At 46.9% G+C, this 22,732-nt stretch overlaps 1 protein-coding gene across 1 annotated transcript in view; it reads left to right on the top strand.

Moving 5' to 3' along the window:
• Positions 1 to 22,732, top strand: part of slc6a4a (solute carrier family 6 member 4a) — a 304,082-nt gene that overhangs the window by 275,211 nt on the left and 6,139 nt on the right. The window contains exons 7-11 of the mRNA XM_041196723.1: positions 8,409 to 8,536; positions 15,249 to 15,361; positions 17,115 to 17,246; positions 19,193 to 19,292; positions 21,291 to 21,391. Coding sequence (XP_041052657.1) covers positions 8,409 to 8,536; positions 15,249 to 15,361; positions 17,115 to 17,246; positions 19,193 to 19,292; positions 21,291 to 21,391 — 574 coding nt within the window. The remainder of the gene's footprint in view (positions 1 to 8,408; positions 8,537 to 15,248; positions 15,362 to 17,114; positions 17,247 to 19,192; positions 19,293 to 21,290; positions 21,392 to 22,732) is intronic.

Here is a 22,732-nt window from a genome sequence, read left to right as displayed (position 1 = left end):
GAGAGAGTCTGTGTGAGTGAGCGAGTCTGTGTTAGTGAGTGAGTGAGCGAGTCTGTGTGAGTGAGCGAGTCTGTGTGAGTGTGCGAGTGAGTGAGCGAGTCTGCGAGTGAGTGAGTGAACGATTCTGTGTGAGTGAGTGAGCGAGTCCGTGTAAGTGAGCGAGTCTGTAAGTGAGCGAGTCTGTGTGAGTGAATGAGTGAGTCTGCGAGTGAGTGAGTGAGTCTGTGTGCGAGTGAGTGAGTGAGTCTATGTGAGTGAGTGAGTCTGTGCGAGTGGGTGAGTGAGTCTGTGTGAGTGAGTGAGCGAGTCTGTGTAAGTGAGCGAGTCTGTGTGAGTGTGCGAGTGAGTGAGTGATCGAGTCTGCGAGTGAGTGAGTGAGCGAGTCTGTGTAAGTGAGCGAGTCTGTGAGTGAGCGAGTCTGTGTGAGTGAGTGAGCGAGTCTGCGAGTGAGTGAGCGAGTCTGTGTGCGAGCGAGTGAGCGAGTCTGTGTGAGCGAGTGAGTGAGTCTCTGTGAGCGAGTGAGCGAGTCTGTGTGAGTGAGTGAGCGAGTCTGCAAGTGGGTGAGTGAGCGAGTCTGTATGAGTGAGCGAGTCTGTGTGAGTGACTGACTGTGTGAGTGAGTGAGTCTGTGTGAGTGAGTGAGTCTGTGTGAGTGAGTGAGTCTGTGTGAGTGAGCGAGTTTGCGAGTGAGTTAGTGAGCGAGTCTGCAAGTGAGTGAGCGAGTCTGTGTGAGTGAGCGAGTCTGTGTGAGTGAGTGAGCGAGTCTGTGAGTGAGCGAGAGTGTGTGAGTGAGCGAGTCTGTGTGAGTGAGAGAGTCTGTGTGAGTGATTGAGTGAGTCTTAGTGAGTGAGTGAGTCTGTGTGAGTGAGTGAGCGATTCTGTGTGAGTGAGCGAGTCTGCGACTGATTGTGTGAGTCTGCAAGTGTGAGTGAGCGAGTCTGCGAGTGAGTGAGTCTGTGTGAGCGAGTGACCGAGTCTGTGTGAGCGAGTGAGCGAGTCTGTGTGAGTGAGTGAGCGAGTCTGTGTGAGTGAGTGAGTGAGTGTATAGTCTCTGTGGGGTAATGATTGAGTCTGTGTGAATGAGTGAGTCCGTGTGAGTGAGGATCCGTGTGAGCGAGTGAGCGAGTATGTGTGAGTGAGCAAGTCTGTGTGAGTGTGCGAGTGAGTGAGCGAGTCTGCAAGTGAGTGAGTGAGCGAGTCTGTGTAAGTGAGCGAGTCGGTGAGTGAGTGAGTCTGTGTGAATGAGTGAGCGCGTCTGTGTGCAACTGAGTGAGTGAGTCTGTGTGAGTGAGCGAGTCTGTGTGAGTGTGCGAGTGAGTGAGCGAGTCTGTGAGTGAGTGAGTGAGCAATTCTGTGTGAGTGAGTGAGCGAGTCTGTGTGCGAGTGAGTGAGTGAGTCTGTGTGAGCGAGTGAGTGAGTCTGTGGGAGTGAGTGATCGAGTCTGTGTGAGTGAGCGAGTCTGTGTGAGTGCGAGTGAGTGAGCGAGTCTGGTGGAGTGAGTGATTCTATGTGAGTGAGTGAGCGAGTCTGTGTAAGTGAGCGAGTCTGTGAGTGAGCGAGTCTGTGTGAGTGAGTGAGCGAGTCTGCGAGTGAGTGAGTGAGTGAATCTGTATGCGCGAGTAACCGAGTCTGTGTGAGCGAGTGAGTGAGTCTGTGTGAGTGAGTGAGCGAGTCTGTGTGAGTGAGTGAGTGAGTTTGTGTGAGTGATTGAGTGAGTCTGCGAGTGGGTGAGTGAGCGAGTCTGTATGAGTGAGTGAGCGAGTCTGTGTGAGTGAGTGAGCGAGTCTGCGAGTGAGTGAGTGAGCGACTCTGTGAGTGAGTGAGCGAGTCTGTGTGAGTGAGTGAGCTAGTCTGTGTGAGTGAGTGAGCGTGTCTGCGAGTGAGTGAGTAAGTCTGTGTGAGCGAGTGAGTGAGTCCGTGTGAGTGAGTGAGTGAGTCCGAGTGAGTGAGTGAGCGAGTCTGTGCGAGCGAGTGAGCGAGTCTGTGTGAGCGAGTGAGTGAGTCTGTGTGAGCGAGTGAGTCCGTGTGAGTGAGTGAGCGAGTCTGTGCGAGCGAGTGAGCGAGTCTGTGTGAGTGAGCGAGCGAGTCTGTGTGAGCGAGTCTGTGTGAGCGAGTGAGTCCGTGTGAGTGAGGAGCGAGTCCGAGTGAGTGAGTGAGCGAGTCTGTGCGAGCGAGTGAGCGAGTCTGTGTGAGCGAGTGAGTGAGTCTGTGTGAGCGAGTGAGTCCGTGTGAGTGAGTGAGCGAGTCTGTGTGAGTGAATGAGCGAGTCTGTGTGAGTGATTGAGTGAGTCTTAGTGAGTGAGTGAGTCTGTGTGAGTGAGTGAGCGTGTCTGTGTGAGTGAGCGAGTCTGCGAATGAGTGAGTGAGTGAGTCTGCAAGTGTGAGTGAGCGAGTCTGCGAGTGAGTGAGCGAGTCTGTGTGAGTGAGTCTGCGAGTGAGTGAGTGTGTGAGTCTGTGAGTGAGTGAGTCAGTGTGAGTGAGTGAGCGAGTCCGCGAGTGAGTGAGTGAGTCTGTGTGAGCGAGTGACCGAGTCTGTGTGAGCGAGTGAGCGAGTCTGTGTGAGTGAGTGAGTGAGTGTATAGTCTCTGTGGGGTAATGAGTGAGTCTGTGTGAATGAGTGAGTCTGTGTGAGTGAGGGTCCGTGTGAGTGAGTGAACGAGTCTGTGTGATTGAGCGAGTCTGTGAGAGTGAGCGAGTCTGTGTGAGTGTGCGAGTGAGTGAGCGAGTCTGCGAGTGAGTGAGTGAGCGAGTCTGTGTAAGTGAGCGAGTCTGTGAGTGAGCGAGTCTGTGTGAGTGTGCGAGTGAGTGAGCGAGTCTGCGAGTGAGTGAGCAATTCTGTGTGAGTGAGTGAGCGAATCTGTGTGCGAGTGAGTGAGCGAGTCTGCGAGTGAGTGAGTGAGCGAGTCTGTGTGCGAGTGAGCGTGCCTGTGTGAGTGTGCGAGTGAGTGAGTGAGTCTGCGAGTGAGTGAGTGAGCGAGTCTGTGTAAGTGAGCGAGTCTGTGAGTGAGCGAGTCTGTGTGTGAGTGAGCGAGTCTGTGTGAGTGTGCGAGTGAGTGAGCGAGTCTGCGAGTGAGTGAGTCTGTCTGCGAGTGACTGAGTGAGTCTGTGTGAGTGAGTGAGCGATTCTGTGTGAGTGAGTGTGAGTCTGTGTAAGTGAGCGAGTCTGTGAGTGAGCGAGTCTGTGTGAGTGAGTGAGTGAGTCTGTGTGTGAGTGAGTGAGTGAGTCTGTGTGCGAGTGAGTGAGTGAGTCTGTGTGAGTGAGTGAGCGAGTCTGTGTGAGTGAGCGAGTCTGTGAGTGAGCGAGTCTGTGTGAGTGAGTGAGCGAGTCTGTGTGAGTGAGTGAGCGAGTCTGCGAGTGAGTGAGTGAGTGAGTCTGTGTGCGAGTGAGTGAGTGAGTCTGTGTGCGAGTGAGTGAGTGAGTCTGTGAGGTGTCCTGGGGCCTTGTCTGTCTCTCTCTTTGCTACTTAAGGGCAGAATTTTCTGGATGGCGGGCAGTGGGGGAGGGGCGGTGGAGGGGGGGTGGAGGCGGGAGGAGGGGTGGACCTGATCCCCACTGGCGATCGGATCTGCGCTGCCATTTTACACGGGTTGGCCAATGACGGACGCCCAGCGTACTCCACCAGCCCCTGTGCATTGTGGGAGCGGGCGGTGTCCGAACTCCGCCCACCGGGTCCTATGGTGACCCCGCGGCCTGTATACCGGACGGCCTGGCAGCCTCGGAAAGGCTGCTCCCAATGGCTGGGCAAAGGGATCTGCAGAGGGGCAATGGAGGTCCGGAGGGTAGGGCAGTGAGACAGGCCAGGCCGGAGGGTAGGGCGGGAGGGCCAGTGTGCCCCTCGTTTTTCCGATGAGTGCCTTGTTGCCCTCCTCGAGGAGGTGACAGCACGGGGGGAGGTGGTGGTTCCCCAGGATGGTAGGAGGTGGTGAGCTCCCGTGACGTGGTGCGGTGCACCTGGATCCAGTGTTGCAAACGCTTCAATAACGTGTTGAGCTCTGGCCGGGTGAGGACCATGTTGGCATTGGGCATTTAACCCAACAGGTTGGCTTACCCCGCTGCTGCTACCACCCCCCCCCCCCCCAAGTGTAACCCTGAGTGTAGCTACTGCATTGAACCATTGACGGCATGTGTCCTTCACTGGGTGGACCAGCAGATATTGCCCATGCCGAGGTCACCCTGAGAGGGTGGTGATGAGATGGGTTCTGCCCCCGCAGCATGTGGTACACTGAGACCCACATGACTGTTTTGGGGGCAACCTGGAGGAGCTGTACCCAGGCGCAGAGCTGGAACTCCAGGACATGTCCAAGTCAGGGCGATGAGATGCTGGGAGGGGAGCTTCAAGGTGGCGTGGCTACGAAACACCTACTACCCTCTGCGCTTCCCGTGTTTGCCCCTCCTTGCTGTGGAAGGATATACCGTGTGGTGCCCAATGTGATGTGGCCAAGGGAGGGGGTAGCGGACAGGCCTAGCATCTTTGTGTGAGTGTTCGGCAGCAGCGGGGTGAGGAGGCACTGGAGACCTGCAATGTCCCACTCTGGTTGGGCTGGGCCGTGAGGAAGAGAGTCCAGGTACACGTAGCACCAATCAATGCTCTTCTCTCCTTTTCAGGAGAAGAATGTACACAATGCGGGTGAGGACTAGCGGTGGCCAGGCACAGTGAGCCATTCTCAGCCGGTTTGAGCAGGAGGCCCTGGATCTGGAGAGGCGCCATGTGCCCAGATCCACTGGTGTCAGTGAGGCTGGGGTGCCGCGGGCTGGTATGTGTGTCCAGCACTGAGGTCAGCATTGTTCTCCCAACAGCCATGTCAGTGCTGGATGATCAATGATTGAAGTTTGCAACATGGCTGGACCATCCTTGTTCTTCCTTTCAGAGATCCACCCCCCTCTCACACCTGAGGGCCCTGAAGTCTCACCAGCGTCACAGCATCTCTGCCAGGCAGGCACCAGCGCAGATACTGGCACCTCGGTGGGAATTAGAACATCGGCTAGTGCCCCGGGGCACAGCGGTGAGGGCACTTCACAGTCGCTGGAGGAGCTGGCAGAGACAGACAGTGCCCATGGCGCCAGCAGTCAGAGGGCTGCAAGGTGCCAGGTACATGCTCAGTCAGTGTCCTGATGATGTCCCTCTGGAGTCGTCCGCGATGCAGCAGAAACAGGAAATGTGGCCGGGTGTGTGGGACCATCTGGGGGAGATACATGAGGCTGTGCTTGGCATGGTCTCCTTGATTCTACGTGGACAATCACCAATGCAATAAGCCACATGTCCAAGCGCCATGCGTCCTCCATGGAGAGAGTGGTGATTCTCGTGGAGACCCTATTCCAGGAGACGCGTCAGGGCTCCCTGGGGATGCTCTCTGACCGGCAAGCCCTCACATCGGCATTGACCTCAGCTGGTCAGTGCCAGTGTGGGAGAGGGTCTGGGCATAAAGTTCCCCAGCTCAGTGCCCATCCATCCACAGTGAGCAGGGAGGTCCAAAGTGACCTCACGTCGGCACAGTAACTGCCTGTTGTCACTGTGAGCTCCTCTCAGGGCGCTCCGGATGAGGGCAGCAGCTCCTCCGCCCCTGTCCCAGTGACCGTTGCATCCGGTGAGGCTGCAGTGTCTGGGTAGATGCCAGCTGTGGAATTGGCAGCTCCCCCCCAGGCGGGGCCAGCACAGGCTCCACAGGTCAGAGGACATCCACCAAGGTCATCGAGGCCTACAGGACAGCAGAGTCAGATACCACTCCCAGCGAGGGGGCAGCACCAAGACACAGCACCCGGAAACATAAACATGACACCTTAGGCACCCACGGGTTTCTCGCTGGTGCTTTTGTGTTAGCCCAAGATGAGGTCCTTATCATATCCTTTGATTTCGAACACCCCTGTCATTTTGTTTCATTAAGTTTCTTTGCCTGTGATGTTAAATTCAGACATGTGACCATGGCTGAGGGTCCCTCTTTTCTTCTGCATGTGTCTGATTTCCAATAATGTAATGAATGCTTTGTGGGACATTCAGCTTTATTAAAGAGGACCTTAGTTAATGTTCCTAACCAGGTAGATTTTGCTCTTAGGTATCAAGTATGGAGCCCACAGCCCAGGCTTGTCCTGGAGGTCCATCTGTGGTGAGCCAGTTGAAGGTTCATTGGATTAAAGCCTCCCAGGTGTCCCTGCCTCCCTGGAGTATGCCCGGGTCAGCATCTACCCCCTCAGCATTTCCCTGCGTGTGCTCATCCTCGGACTCACTGCTGGACTCACCGTGAGCAGCCGCAGCCACTGCGTCTACATCTTCATCATCCACTGTGTCCCCCCTTTCCAGCACAAGATTGTGGAGAACGCAGCACGCAACCACTGTCAGTGACACACGATCTGGGGGTACTGGAGTGCGCCCCCTGAATGGTCCAGGCATCGGAAGCGCATCTTGAGAAGACCGATGGTTCTCTCCACCACAGCCCTTATGGAGATGTGGCTCCTATTGTACCGCTGCTCAGCTTCTGTTCTTGGATGGCAGAGAGACGTCATGAGCCACCTTCTGAGGGGATAGCCCTTGTCACCCAGCAGCCATCCATCCAGCCGGGCTGGAGCACTGAAGAGCCCCGGCACCTGGGAGTGTCTGAGGATGTAGGCGTCGTGGGAGCTGCCTGGGTACCTTGCACAGACTTGTAGAATCAGCATCCTGTGATCACACACTATCTGCACGTTCATGGAGTGGAAGCCCTTCCTGTTGATGAAGGCACAGGGCTCACCTGCTGGTGCCTTGATGGCCACATGTGTACAGTCTATAGCACCCTGGACACAGGGGAAGCCAGCAATGGCCACGAAGCCTCTGGCTCAATGTGTCTGTCTGGCCTGGTCGCAGCGGAAGTGGATGAAGGTCAATGCCCGTCTGAACAGAGCGTCACTGACCTGCTTGACACAAGTGTGGACAGCTGATTGGGAGACACTGCAAAGATCACCCACCGAGCCCTGGAAGGAGCCAGAAGCATAGAAGTTGAGGGCAGCTGTGACCTTCAGAGCCGCTGGCATGGGGTGTCCACCCACACAGTTAGTGGAGATCTCAGGGCCAATTCTCTGACAGATATAGCTGACTGTCTCCCTTGGGAGACAGAGCCTCTTTCGGCACTGCACCTCAGTCATATTGAGGTAGCTGCTTCACCGCCTGTATACCCTGGCAGCAGGATAGTGGCATCTTCTGTGGTCCCTTCCACCTTGGCAACCTCTTGGCCCTGCGGCCCTTGTGCCTGCACCTGACCTCCCAAAGGTGGCTCCCCTGGAGGCTGAATGTGCACTCCTGGCCTCCTCCCCCTTCTAGCCCTCCCTGAGAGGAGCTGCCTCCAGTGGAGAGTTCAGCTCCCATTCCCAGGCTAAGGGAAGGCTTCCTGAAACATACAGGCCCAGAAAAGACTCCTCACTGCAGAGTGCTGAACTAAAGGCTGTGAGTCCAGACCAAGCGGCTGGTATGCGTTTTGAAGTATTGCAGATCACACAGGCAAGTATTAATAACTTTGAAACATCGATATTTGACAGAGCACACTCGTGACCCCACTGAGACCTCTTAATCCTGCCTTTGGATGAGGTTTATACAAATGTGTCCTACCCGCCTGCCCATTGCGCCCGTGTGCCGAGCTGAAGATGGCACGGGCGCCAAAAAATCGGTGTCGATTGGTGAGTCAAGGGCCTTAAGTGGCCCGTTAATCAATGGCGGGCATACAGCAGAGATCATCGTGTGCCCGCCCAATTATTTTACACTGAGCAGATGTGCGAGGCCTGTCCCTACACACCAATGGGAACATTCTGCCATAAGTGAAAAGACAAAACTGGTTTTATTGGTTACCTCTGCTGCTTGGCGCTTTTTAATGGTCACTTTATTCAATACTCTTTTTTTAATTGGATTTCTTTTTTTAAATTCACATTTAATGTTGTGCCAAACCTTATCTTGCCAAAATTGGCTCATTGGCCCCTTGGTTGAGAGAATAGTTGCAATGTACCCCCTCACATGGAAAGGTTGGACAACCCAGCTGCAGCATGAGCAATGATCTGGCACCTCATGAAATTTCCCTTAAAATGAACATAAGACAGCGCATTGACATATACTCAAATTGGTATTGTTTTCATTATTAAAAATCACCTCAGTGCTTTACAACCAGAAGGACCTTTAATAACCCTGAAAATAGTACTTTACCACCTGCTGTGTTCTGGGTCATTGAATAGAGCTCAAACCCCCATTTTAATGTGCAAACTGCATAACATCAAAGCAAGACTAATGAGGTCAGAATACATTAACCTGGTGCAGTAAGTATTGTGTATAAGGGTTAGAATGATTTTATGGCAAAATTCAGAATGTTTTCTATCAAAGGTTTTGTGAGAAATTAAAATGTGACCATCTAAATTGACTTCAGACAATGGACTATTTCTTGTTTCCTTGCTCTAGGGATGCTTTGGTCATCAGCACTGTGAACTGCTTGACCAGTTTCATGTCTGGCTGTGTAATGTTTACTGTCCTTGGCTATATGGCAGAAATGAGGAATGAAGAGGTAGCAGATGTGGCCAAAGACACTGGTAGGATGACATTGCAAACATGCAAACTTCCAACAATTCTAAAAGTTAATAACCAGTGACAATTGTGTGCTTTCCAAAGTGTATAATCTGAATCACTGTGTAATTTGTTTTAATTGAATGAAAATTCTGGTAAGGAAAGTAGCTGGTGAGGGTCATTGGGGTTGCCTGGACCTTGCTTTCCTATAACTACACAGCTCTTTTGTTCTTTAAGGAGATAAGTAACATAAAGGCCATTTGTTAGTTATTCTGAGAAAGAAGATAACCCATTGAAGATTTACAGATGTAAATGTGTTCATGGCCAGGGCTGAGAGTTATTTTGAGGGTTTGTGGGTTCCTGGGGCCCCCGCATGCTTACAGTTGACAGTTTTAGGTGGAAAGTAATATATTTATTCACAGTAGGGTCAGCAACCAACCGATGAACAGCTTTCCCAAATATTGGGCAGAATATTCTACCTGGCGGGCTGGCCCAATCCAATCTCTTGTGGGCAGGGAGCTGATCCCCACCTGAGAAGTGGGCCCTGCCGCCATTTTAAGTGGGCAGGCCAATTAAGGCCCACCCAGTGTGACATCCAGCGGAAAGCGCTATGTGCTCCCTTTGCGGGTGGGGTGCTCCCCAAATGCGAGAATGCGTTCTTTCACGTACGCGCACGATAAAGCGCACTTCTCCCCGAGGCTAAGTGCAGCCTCAGGGAGATCGCTGACAGTTCTAAGAACATTAAAACTAGAAAAAAAAATCCTTAATGTGTCCCCCTCATGGGACAATGTCACATGAGGTGGGACATGTTCATAATTTACACTAAAATTTTATTAAACTTTTAAAATCCCTACATGAAACCTCAACCCGCTGGTGGACGAGGTTTCAGGCTTTTTCTACTTCACGTCAGGAATCCTGGCCTGCCCGCCAATCTTAAGGTTGGACGGGCAAGTCCTTTAATTGTTTCAATAATCCTGTCAATGGCCTCAATTGGCCATTGACAGGTCGGCGGGCACACAGCTGATTTTGCTGCGCCCCCACCTTCCTGAAAATTTAAATGGGGGGCAGTGACATCGGGAGCTCCCCCCAACATCATCCCCGCATCATTTTACATGTTGGTGAGCGGAACCCGCACCCCCCCCCACCCCTGCTCACCGACGGCAAAATGCAGCCCATTATTTTGCTTTTACTCAGATCATTATCACATAAACACCAACAAAAATTGATTAAGTTCATTTTTTTTTTACATATTTGTCAGATTGATAGAAGTTCCATCTAAAACAAAATACAAGCATGTGCAGTATAGGAAACTGCCAATTATCCCTAATCAAACTGCTGAAATGAGCATAAAGTCAAATGAACCATTTTATGAACAATTTCATTTCATGCATTTACTTGAATAATTTGCAGAACAACACAATATGGCATCTGAAAATTAAACCTGAAATTTAAGAATGAGGTGCCAAAAAGTACCTACAGAACCAGATCTATAACTGTCTATGAAAGCATTGATTATCTGCCACTTATTAACTATTGATAACTGGGGATGATTAACAAGAGGGTAATTTAATCAATAATATTATACAATTGTCACTGATGAATAAGTAAAAGGTGATTGACTTTGCTGTACTGCTGGTACTGGATTTTTTTTAACTCGTTCATGGGATTATGGTATCTCTCTATCAAAGCCAGCATTTATTGCCAGTTCCTAATTGCCCTTGGGAAGGTGGTGTTGAGCTGCCTTCTTGAACCGCTGCAGTCCATGTGGTTCTGGAAGTTTCTTAAGAAACTCTTTCAATTGGCAGGAATGAGAAAATAAGGAACAAGCCCGGATTAAATCAAACACTTAAAATAAACAGTCAGTTGGTTGCTGAATATCCCTGAAAAGAGAAGCGTTGCCCAAGCTTTTCATCTTGAACTCATCAGGACAAAAACAAGAATGCCAAATTTCAAACAATCATAACAATTTATACTACAGGAGAAAAGGGTACTAATTAGTGATGATTTGAACAAATGGTTAAGCGAGCCATTTCATGCTGCTACTATGTGGTGGCTACACAAGTGGTATTTTCCACTAACAGATGCCACCATCAGTGCAAAAAGACTTTCTGCCTACCACACAATTGAGCAATACCATGTATGAATTTCAGTGCTGTGCAGTGGTAGTTACGTTGGCCATATGTTCCAACAATTGGCTGATTGAAGCAAACATCATGTTCCATCAGTTGTCCATAATGGGCAGAGTACAAACCGTACTCAACCAGCCCATGTTTTCAAAAACCAAAGCAAAACATCTGCTGTTAGACGTAATTCTGCGATGGGACAGCACTTGCCGAACAAGCCTGAGTGTGCTAATAGTTATGCTAACAACCAATTTAAGATAGTCAGTCGAGCTCATAATGTGGCTCATTTACACCTGCTGGAAACAGCATATTCATATGCAGGGACTCCTTCTCTGCAAACAAAAGGAATATGTTCAAGCCTTTTGCCTTTTCTGAATTACCCAGGAGCTTGGAGGACCCTGTAGTTCTCTGTTGCTTTCTTCATGGCAATGCCTCTGCCAATCCGAGTTGACTTGCCAACAATCAGGACCCTTTTCCCCTGTTTTATCAATTGTTTTGATCGTTTGGAATTTGGAATTCTTGCATTTGTCCTGATGAGGTCAAGACCGAAGGCTTTGGCAACATGGGGAAAATTTTCCCTACGGCAGGAGCTGGTGGGGGTGGAGCCGATCGCTGTCTGCGATCGGATGCGTGCTGCCAATTAATGCCCGCCCATCGTAACATGTGGCCAATAGCGCTTAGCGCTACCTGTGAGGCTGGGGGGAGGAGTGAGAGTCAGGGCCTGTGCTCTTTCGCCCATGCGTGCAAAAGAGTGCAGCAAACCCCTCGAGGTACGGAGCTGCCTCGGGGAGATTGAATGGTTTAGAGAACTTTTTAATAAAAAATAAAGTGAAAGTTTATTTAAAGATGTCCCCCTCGTGTGACAGTGTCACATGAGCTGGGTCATGTTTGTGAAGTTAGGAAAATTGATTTATTTATTTTAGGAAAGCTTCCCGCCCGTAGACGAGGTTTCCTGAAAAACGCAAAAGCCACTTGGGCTTTTCACCTGCCCTACCAACCTTAAGGTTGCACAGGCAGCATTCTCGACAAGTTTAATTACTTTTTTAACGGCCTTAATAGACCGTTGATAGTTCGGCGGGCGCACAGCTGCCTCTGGTATGTGCCTGCTGAACCAAATATCGAAATGACGCGCGATGATGTTGGGACACACGCCCGACATTATCACACACCCTTTTACATGTCGGCCCATTGGGTCTGTCCCTGCGTGTCGACAGCAAAATGCTGCTCCATGTCTCTCTCTTCAGCAACACTAAAAATAAGCAAAGTGGTAGTTATTCAGTTTGAAGAATTACTATGGCCAGAAGGGCTGCCTTGGCTGTTGTCGAATTTGCATCTTCCCCATGGTCCTAAGACCTAACCTCCGTCGATTAGAGAAGGAAGAGAGAGGTTGTCTTGGGAATATTGGGCTGACTTCCCAAAGCCTGCCCACCATCTACAAGGCACAAGTCAGGAGTGTGATGGAATACTCCCCACTTGCCTGGGTGAGTGCAGCTCCCACAACACTCAAGAAGCTCAACACCATCCAGGACAAAGCAGCCTGCTTGAGTGGCATCTCATCCACCACCTTCAATGTTCACTCCCTCCACCACTAACGCACAGTAGCAGCAGTGTGTACCATCTACAAGATGCACTGCGGCAATTCAAGAAATCTCCTTCGACAGCACCTTCCGAACTTGTGACCTCTACCACTCAGAAGGACAAAGGCAGCAGATACACCTGGAAGTTCCCCTCCAAGCCACTCACCATCCTGACTTGGAAATATATCACCGTTCCTTCACTGTCGCTGGGTCAAAATCCTGGAACTCCCTTCCTAACAGCACTGTGGATGTACCTACACCACATGGACTGCAGCGATTCAAGAAGGCAGCTCACCACCACCTTCTCAAGGGTAATAAAAAAGCTGACTTAGCCAGTGACCTCCATGTCGCATGGATGAATAAAATAAACAGAATGTAAGAATATGGGGACGTGGGGGCACAGTGGTATTGTCACTGGACAATTATTCCAGAGACCCAGGGTAATGTGCCAGGGACCCGAGTTCAAATCCCACCACGGCAAATGGTGAAATTTGAGTCCAGTAAACACTGGAATTAAAAGTCTGATGTTGACCACAGAACCATTGTCGTAAAAACCCATCTGGCTCCCTAATGTCCTTTAGGGAAGGAAATCTGCTGTCCTTACCTGGTCTGGCCTACATGTGACTCCAGACCCACAGTAATGTGGTTGACTCTTAAATGCCCTCTGAACAAGGGCAACTAGGGATGGACAATACATCCCACAAACAAATAAAAAAAAAACATAGCATTTCTATGATGCAGACATGCCTGGAAACTACAGTGTGGATAACTTAATTCACAGGATGTGGGCTTTGCTGGCTGGGCCAGCATTAATTACCCATCCCTAATTGCCCTTGAGATATAACACGTTAGAAGAGTGTGTGCATAGATGGAAGGGCACACTGTTCCATCTAATGAGCTAACCAGGCGTAAAACAGTCTGTAAGGTATGACAGCTCCGTCCCCAATACAATCAATAACGACACTGAATTTACTGAATTAAGGCAATTGTGATTGCCAAGCTGAATGGCACTGGTGAGCTCAAAATCTTTGGTGCAATCACATAGGTCATTGTTTACTATGAACGTTAAGAAATAATCATATTTCCTTCATTTGGTGCACTTCGTTATTATTTAGTGTGCCAATGAACAATGTCCAGGGTCACTTCAAATGAGCAGAAATTATGGGCAGAATTTTCTGCCTGTTATGCGGGCAGACCTGACCCAATCTCCAGCGGGCAGGGAGCCGATCCCCACTGGAGAAGCGGGCCCCGCCGCCAATTAAGGCCCAGCCAGCGTGACACCCAGCGGAAAGCGCTATGAACTCCCTGTGTGGGCGGGTGGGGGGGATTCCCCAAATGTGAGGGTGCGGTCTATCACGCATGTGCACGAAAGAGCACAAATCTCTCTGAGGCTAAGTGCAGCCTCAGGGAGATCGCTGACACTTTGAAAACTATTAAAATTAGAAAAAAATAAAGTTCCTAACATGTTCCCCTCATGCGACAATGTCACACGAGATGGGACATGTTCATAATTAACATAACTTTATTAAAAATTTTAAACCCTTGACAGGTCGGCGGGCCCACAGCTGATTTGGCTGCGCCCCCACCTTCCTGAAAATTTAAATGGGGCGGGATGACTTTGGGGGTTCCGCCCGACATCATCCCACATCATCTTACGCATCGGTGAATGGGTCCCGCCCCCCCCCCCCCGCTCGCCAACGGCAAAGTTCTGCCCTTATATGTATTTGGTGGAAGTCAGTTGCCACTTCCCAGCGTTAATCTACCTTCCAAATATTACATTTTTCTTTTTAAATCAGTTATGGAATGTGGGCTTCGCTGGCTGGGCCAGCATTTATTGCCCATCTCTAATTGCCCTGGAGAAGGCGGTGGTGAGCTGCCTTCTTGAACCATTATATGTAAAAACAGGTTGTTAACCTTGTCTGTTGAGTTGGTGGTTGTTAGTGCACATTCACACCATATCAACATTCAAGTAGCAAAGCAGAAATAGCGCAGGGATTGCAAACACCTTGAGCAACTGAAGACGTAAAGCCTCTGGTTTCCATGTTGTCTGCACATCAGTGGGAAATTTCGGGGTGGGGTGTTATGGATGGAAGGGCTCACTGATCCATCTAATGAACTAACCAGACATAAATCAGTCCGTAAGGAAATCAGCTTCCAATTTCTATTTGTGCTCGTTTCTGCCCATCGGTGTAATCATTAAACATCTATTTTAAACAAATCTAGGGCCAGCTGGCATGGCCATCACAATGGGTTTTTACCTTGGCCCTTGGCCAAGCTGCTCCCTATTCTCCACATGCTACAGTGAATTCTCATTATTGTGGCGTAACTTAACCAATGAAGGGTCAAACAACACAGCCGTTTAACTGACGTCATTTGTGTCCAACATCACAACTACAGCGAATCCTGAGTTGCTGTTTCAAAATGCGAAACAAGGTAGATGTTATGCCAGATCAACAGAGGCAATAAAGTTCAGCTGGGTATAGGATCTTAATAACAACACTGAAGATCCACAGGATAGTGTCACAATAGTTGTAGGTTTAAAAAGAAGCTTTTTGCTTTATATAACAATTGTTTGCCATCTCCTCTAAAATGTAAAAGCTCGTATTATAATATACTTTATGGGAGACACCCCAAGGGCTACAATTGCAAAAATTAGTTTGGCAACACAATATTTAGGGTTCCTCATTTATAACCTGTTTATTATCCCAGTAATTATGATTTTAAGTGTACCAGCCAAATGCATAGACAGAACTTTGTTGGCTTTCAGGCAGTGACTGGCTGAATATCACTCAAAGTATTTTCCAACTATCTGGTTTGATTTTCAAGCCACATCCACTGACCTATGTATAATACTAAGAATAATAAAAGCTGTGTACAGATGTGTAACCTGCTTACCTCATTCCCACACTACAGGAAAGGTACAACCCAAGCAAGAAGCTAGGATGTAGAGGGATTAATGGAAGCAAGTATTAACAGTATATTATTATTATTATTATTATTATTATTAATAATAATCTGCTCTACCTTTCTCTCCTTAGGCCCCAGTCTGCTTTTCATTACTTATGCAGAGGCAATAACCAATATGCCGGCATCCACATTTTTCGCTATAATATTTTTCATAATGCTGATCACACTGGGTTTGGACAGTACAGTAAGTAAATAAAATAAATTAACTGTCTATACTGGTCATCTGCTGAAATTGCTTATGCCTCAATAATATTGACTGGTTTCATATTTCAACACTTGAGACAGCGTGAATTGGAAGTACTTAATATTCTTATGTATTACTAGTGTTGGCTTAATGGGATTGTCCTGACTTTTTATTAAACCAGCACCTATCCCATTTTGAAAGAAAGGCTGTCATTTTACTGGCCTCGTTAGGGTAGTTTCTCAGTGGCCAGAATGGCAGCTGCTCCCAAACCAGAGGTGGGGCAGCCAATTTTAAATGATCAGTGCTCCAGATAAAAGCAGTTGTTCCCCGGAGCGCCTGGTGTTTTGCCAGGTGGTGGAATGAGCTCCCTTGTGGGGAAGCCGCTGCCTGCGCGGAGATGACCTCCCAGCAGTTTCCTGGCGGGGCCATTTGAGCTGGAGGCTCCATTGCACTGGGAGTGGGCCGCCAGTAACCAGCGATGCCCTCGCGGCCCAACACTGCCGCTGGAGGGGCTTTCCCTCCACCCTCCAGACCCTGTCCGCTCGGCGCCCGTAAAAATGTATTTAATGCTCACCCTTCAGGGGGTTGCCTCAAAATGGAGGCACCCTCGCGTTGTCTTTGCCGCCTCATCATTGGCCACCTCCCTCAATGGAGCTGCCGAGGCTCCAGAGCTGCTGGCCCTCAGACTGATGTCCTCAATCGGCCTCCTTCCCTGCCCTTCAGCTCTCAATTCCCCCCCTCCTAGCGATAATGTGAGGAAAGTCTCACCGACCACCCAAGTACGCCAGACACCCTGACAACAGGACCTCTGTCCCTTCAGGAAAATCTTGCCCAAAGTATTAAGTAGGTACTTGCGCCCGCACTGCGTTGTCCATGAGCTTTCTTTCCACCTGTGTATATTTTCACAGTGCTTTCCAGATTTGAAAAGGACTGCAAACGTGCTTTTAAGACACCATGTTAGTCGGATACTTGCAATTGTATGTGTGTCACATTGTGCTCTGCTTCCATAATCACGACACATGACTGCATTAGTTTTCATTTCACCTTGGATGGATGATCAAAACAATAGAACTTCAGACTAAAGGAAAGCTGTCACTAAAATATCATCAGTGTAACTGAATTGTATCTGCACATTGTTAGGAAGGCCACACGTTTTTTTTGCCTTGCTTTAGAGCACCAATACGCTGTATTGGTTTGGATCCAGTATCAGCCACCCTGAGAGCACCTGAATGTAACAGGAAGCTGTACAAGAGTCAACCACTTCCTCAAAGGGCTGGAATTACTGGAGAACATTTCTCAGATGACCTGCTGGTTGTCTTAGGAGCAGTATTTTCTTGTCCACTGAGCTGTTTGTACCTGATGCGTTGTGTACTGGTGGGTCTTTATCCGTTTTCCCCAGTGAAATGCAGTCTTTGGATAGGAAGTAAGCATTGAGAACACACACTAGGTGAGCATGCTTTCATTGGTACTCAACAGGTTTCGTTTCCCAAGATCTAAAGGCATTTGACATACAGACGTTTAAAAACTGCATTCTATCCCTTCCAAACTACACTGAACTTGTCACCTCTTTTAATAACCCATATATAAGATAGTCTTCCAGTTAGGATGATACATGCAGAATTAATAGTAATATAAACAGTGATAACAAATGAATGGTTTCTGTGTGCTGTTTTACAATTGACTGTAATAAAGGTCATCTTGTAAAATAGGAATGCCTATCAGTTTGGTGAGGTCTTTGGTTTTTATTCCTCAGTTTGCAGGCCTAGAAGGAGTGATAACGGCAGTACTAGATGAATATTCAGATTTACTTCGAAAACATCGTGAATGGTTTGTGCTCGGCCTGATCATAGTCTGCTACCTGGGAGCTTTGAGCACCCTTACATATGTAAGTACAAAGATTTAACTTTAATCATAGTAAACTACATGTGATTTCCCTCTTCCTTGTAATTACACTGGAGCCTCCTTAAAGTGTCCTAACTTTGGTTTCAGTTTGATATTGTAATGTATTTACTTTGGTGCCTGTATTTTAACAAATTTGAGTTCAGTAAACATAATTTGAACTTTGCCTCTTTGCAGTTTACTTTTTGTGAATGTACTAATAGTAAAAGAATGGAGTTGATTCACCCATCCCTTACTTTACCTTGTGTCTGTTTAGGATTTCGTATCTTTGTTTTAGCTGCACCAACTTTATGAATTCCTGTTAACAAAAGTTGCTCTTGCTGAGAGTTGACACAGACAAAACGGGCGATATGGCTTCCTTCTATGCTTAACCATTCTATGATCCTAAGTATGTTTGCACAAAAACTGCAAGCTTTTCATAAGTGCCATCCCCCAAACAATCAAACATTTGAAGCAGAAGAATTTAAAGAGCTACAATGAGAGAACACACAAGTGATTAACTTTGAACTGCTGTAGCAGAGAGCCAGAACAGATACAATGGGCTATGCTGTAAACCTCTATTAAGAAGAGAAATTGCTTCCCAAAAAAAACCCTTTCTTACTTTTATTCTAATTTCCTTGTAATTACACTGGAGCCTCCTTAACACGATGAATGCAGCAGCTGTGAATCCATAATGCAAAATGTGGTTTGACTGGCTATGAACAACATAATGTTATTTGAGTAAACAACAGAATAAAGCTCTGCATTAACAACAGCAAGTAACCAACGTGGAAAGTGTTTCTTTATTTTGCTTTGTTTCATTGATATAAGTAAATTCAACCAGATTCTTTCAAACAGTTAGCTACGTAGTTCGTCCCTGCAGTTGCTAGCTCTCAGCACAGCTCCAAGTTGCTTTCCTTGGTTAGGAGGACAAGATACTCTAGCCTGTAGACTTCTCCATCAACACAAATACTATCATTGGCCGCTGATTTTGAGTAAGAGCATATGAGCAGAACTCAAGTTTCAAATCCTTGCCAACTTTCTTCAGTCAGTACCCTCTCCATTTTCCCCTCCCCAGCCCAACCAACAACTCAGAAATTTCTTATTACAAGTGTACACAACTGCTTACATTCAAGTCTTGAAATTGCAAGGTTAGTTATTTGACCAACTGTTATGGTGCCAATATTGAGTTTTTGAGCCAAACGGTATTTGGTTGCTTACCTTTTTGACTCATTGCTTCCTGGCATGGTCAGAGGACTTCTTCAGCATTGCATTGAATGAAGGTTATTCCTACAGATTAAGTCGATTAAAACTGTTAATCAGATAAAATGGTGATTTTTAAAATGAGCTTCTCTCTTCTGTAACCTGTGATCTACTGCACTCATTCATGCTCTGGCAGCACAACCCCGAGAATTCATGCACAATGTATTCACATGTACTTCTCATTGTAGTGTAATAACATTTCAACTTCTCTGACCTTTGCGTCAACATGTATGTATCTCTACACCTCTTTTGTTTCAAACTCTTGTTTTTAATGGTTCTCTGCATTGGATTCTGCATCTAGTATGGAAGAAATCTGATGATTCTGCACCTGTCCTAACCAATATTTATCCCATAACCAACACCATCCAAACAGATTTTCTTATCGTTATCTGCTCGTGGGACCTTCCTGTACACAAATTAGTTGCTATGTTTGCTTATACTAAAATGCTGACTGCACTTCAAAATTTCTTAATTGGCTGCAAAGCGAATTTGAGCAGCCTGGGGTTGTAGTAGTTGCCTTATAAAAATTATTTATTTCTTTAATTTATTGGGAAAGTCTCTTGTACGTTTGTTTAATCAGATTTAAGCAGTCAGTCCTAATATTGTAAGGAGGTTGATACAACAGTTTGATGTGAACGGACAAGATGGTCAATTGTCCTAAGTAAATGTCATATATTGCTGTCATTTCAGGGTGGGGCATACGTGGTGAAATTTTTTGAAGAATATGCCACTGGAGCTGCTATCATTACCGTTGTGTTTCTTGAATCGATAGCAGTGTCTTGGTTTTACGGTAAGTTACCTTACGCAGAAGAGGAATGTGCAACATTGTGGGTATTTGAATGTGAAACATATTCCAAATCACTGCTCACTGGGGGAGCACAAGAAGCTCAGAACTCAAAGGATTTTAATGGATTATCCTTTTCAAAAATGTCTCCTTTCATATGTGTTCACTGGTTTCTCCTGATGAGATTTTACAATATACTGATCAGGGCATGCCTAAAGTATTCAGTTTGGTAACCATGCCACCAAAATGATGTACTTCCATTATAAGGGATGCAATGAAAAAAAAACACAATAAGGGAAATCCCAAGTATGAAGATGATGAGATAGAGAAGAAATATTAGAGAAGCTTTAGAGATGTTTCCACTAATGGAAAATCCAAAGCTAGGGGCCATAAATATGATACAAATTAATAAATCCAAAAAGGAACTCAGGATAAACTTCTTTAACTAGAGAGTGGTTCGAATGTAAAATTTGTAATATAGTTTTGAGGCAAATAATATAGATTCATTCAAGAGGAAGCTTGTTAAGGGAGTTACATGAGGGAAAAAGGAATAGAAGGATATGTCTAGATGAAGTAGAGTAGGAGGAGGTGCTTGTGGGGGATAAGCACTGGTATAGACCAGCAGGACGAAAAGATCTGTTTCTGTACTGTAAATTCTGCGTTTGAACTTTACTACCTGGAAAGAAAGGGTGGGACTTCACTAAGTATACAAAATAATAAATATTATAGATCATTTAAATAACCTAAGTTTACCTTATGTCAGGAAAGTAGAACAATAGGACATATGTGGAAATTGATGAGAAATAAACATCAGAACAGGTATCAGGAAAACTGAGGAGATTACTCAAGGTATTACATGATGCACCAAGCAAAGTCAGATGGGCCTCGCCACCACTCCACAATTCTCCTTAAACCCACTTCTTTAACCAAGCTTTTCGTCATCCCTCCTGATATTGACTTTGATATATTGATATTGGGTCAGTGTCCATCTTTATTTAATGACACTTCTATGGAATTGGGAACTCTAGGCATTGCAATGATACAAGTATTTTTGACAATTACCAAAGAATAAAAATGTAAAAAATCAAAGACAAATATGTTATTTTAAATCATGACCAAGTTACACTTGTACACCCTGTTCGAATATTCCCCCATCCTCTGACTTTCACCTGAAAACTGTACCAGTCGGTGAGTGAGGGTGGGGCCTGCTTGCCGATGCGTAAAGTGACGTTGGGTGGACCTCCCGATGTCACCCCGCGTCATTTCCATTTTCAGGTGGGCAGGGGCACAGCCAAGTCGGATGCGCGCCCACCGACCAGTCAACGGCCTGTTAAGACGATTAGAAAACCAACTCAGCTCATTAATGGACCTGCCCATCCAACCTTAAGGTTGGTGGACAGGCCGGGAGCCTTGGCGACCTTGTGGAAAAACATAAAACCTCATCCAGGTTTCATGAGGGTATTTAAATTTTAATGAAAGGTTTAAATAAAAGTTATGGACCTATCCCAACTCATGTGATAGTGTCACATGAGGGAAAATGGCAGGGGAAATTTTTAAACTCCTTTATTAAAAGTTGAAAATCTCAGCCGATCTCCCTGAGGCTGCACTTAGTCTCAGAGATCAGAGAGAGCACGCGCGACAGAGCACACTCCCAGCTGAGGGAATCCCCTCCTCCACCCCCCCCCCCACTCCCTCACAGTGGGCACATAGAGCTTCCTGGTGGACGTCACATTCATGTAAAATAGCGGCACACTCCCGACCGGGAGCGCCAATCAGGAACCCGCCCGCTCCCGCTCTTTTCCACCCCCCACGACAGGGAGAAAATTTTGCCCCTACTTTTGACTCCCTGTATAGAGATGGACGAGATGTGTTAGAAAATCTTCCAGTAAAAATTCATTTATTTTAAATAAGTTATTCCACTGTCTGAAGGGCTGCTGTAATTAGAGCTTCCATTTGTTTGACTTTATTCATCCTCGCTTCCTTTTCTAATCTTATTACTTTTAGGAATGAAACGTTTCTGCAGAGATGTTAAGGAAATGCTTGGTTTCAGCCCCGGTTGGTTCTGGCAGATTTGCTGGGTTGCGATTAGTCCAATTTTCCTGCTGGTAAGATTAGCCTTGAGGACAATACTTGGTCAGTTGGTTATTGGTTCTTCTGTTCGTTATCTAGTGCTTAGTAAGATGGGGCACTCATTCCAGTGTATGGGAAACTGACAGCACAGGTATAACAGTGATTACATGTAACATTTCCCCAGTGTTGCAATAATAACACTAACTCTCAGCTTCAGCAATGTACCCTGTACTGGGTCAGTGTGTATTTTTGTTTCTGCACATTTTGTCTTATTGGTCAAACACTCCAGTTGGTGCCAAATGCAAAACTAGAAATCTGCTGTGCTTTCAGTATAAATGGGATTGAAATTATACATTTAATGTGAGATGTAAGGGCCCTTTCATCTCCTTTGGCTGGATCCAAGGTGGAATTTAAGAGTTAGAATGTACTTCAGTCCTCAGTCCCGGAGTTTACTAATCCTTCCAAATCAACCAGCCATACGGAGCTTGGATGCTCAAGGATAGAATACTATGATAACAGGCTTTCAGTATTCTCTGTCTCTTCCCTGTAACTTAAAAATAACTTAAGTAAAGCAATTAACTACAACTTATCTAAATCTTTATCGCCATGACATTACAGTTTTCTCTCAGACCTCTGTGACGTGCCAAGGAATAGGTTTTCTATGTTAAATGTCGGCCTTCAGGTAGGGGTACATCCTTATCTCTGGGTTAGAAAGTTATAAGTTAAAATCCTACTCTAGAGACGTGAGAACTTAAGCCGCCACCATTGTTCAAATAGACATGAAAGATCCCTTGAGTTTCTAAAGAAGAGCAGAGAAGTTTCTCCTAGACGTCCAGACTAATATTTATCCCTTAACCAGCAGCACCAAAAACAGGCTCCCTGCTCATTTATCTCATTGCTGTTTGTGGGACCTTGCTGTGTGCAAATTAGCAGCTGCTTTCCCCTGTTTTACAACAGTGACTATGCTTCAATAAAGCGCTTCTCTGGCTACGAAGCACTTTGGGATGTCCTGAGGTCATGAAAAGAGCGACATAGATATAAGTTGAATAAAAGCAAAATACTGCGGATGCTGGAAATCTGAAGCAAAAACAAAAGTACCTGGAAAAACTCAACAGGTCTGACAGCATCTGCGGAGAGGAACGCAGTTAACGTTTCGAGTCCGTATGACTCTTCATCAGAACTAAAGAAATAGAGAAATGAGGTGAAATATAAGCTGGTAGAGGGGGGTGGGACAGGTAGAGCTGGATAGAGGGCCAGTGTTAGGTGGAGGCAAAGAAGAGATTGCCAAAGATGTCACAGACAAAAGGACAAAGGGGTGTTGACAGTGGTGATATTATCTAAGGAATGTGCTAATTGGGACATTAAGGGTAGCAAGC

The sequence above is a fragment of the Carcharodon carcharias genome, chromosome 10 (genome assembly GCF_017639515.1).
Source record: "Carcharodon carcharias isolate sCarCar2 chromosome 10, sCarCar2.pri, whole genome shotgun sequence".
Taxonomy (NCBI): Eukaryota; Metazoa; Chordata; class Chondrichthyes; order Lamniformes; family Lamnidae; genus Carcharodon; species Carcharodon carcharias.
The sequence above is the reverse complement of the archived record's forward strand: the minus strand, read 5'-3'. Positions and strand labels throughout refer to the sequence as shown.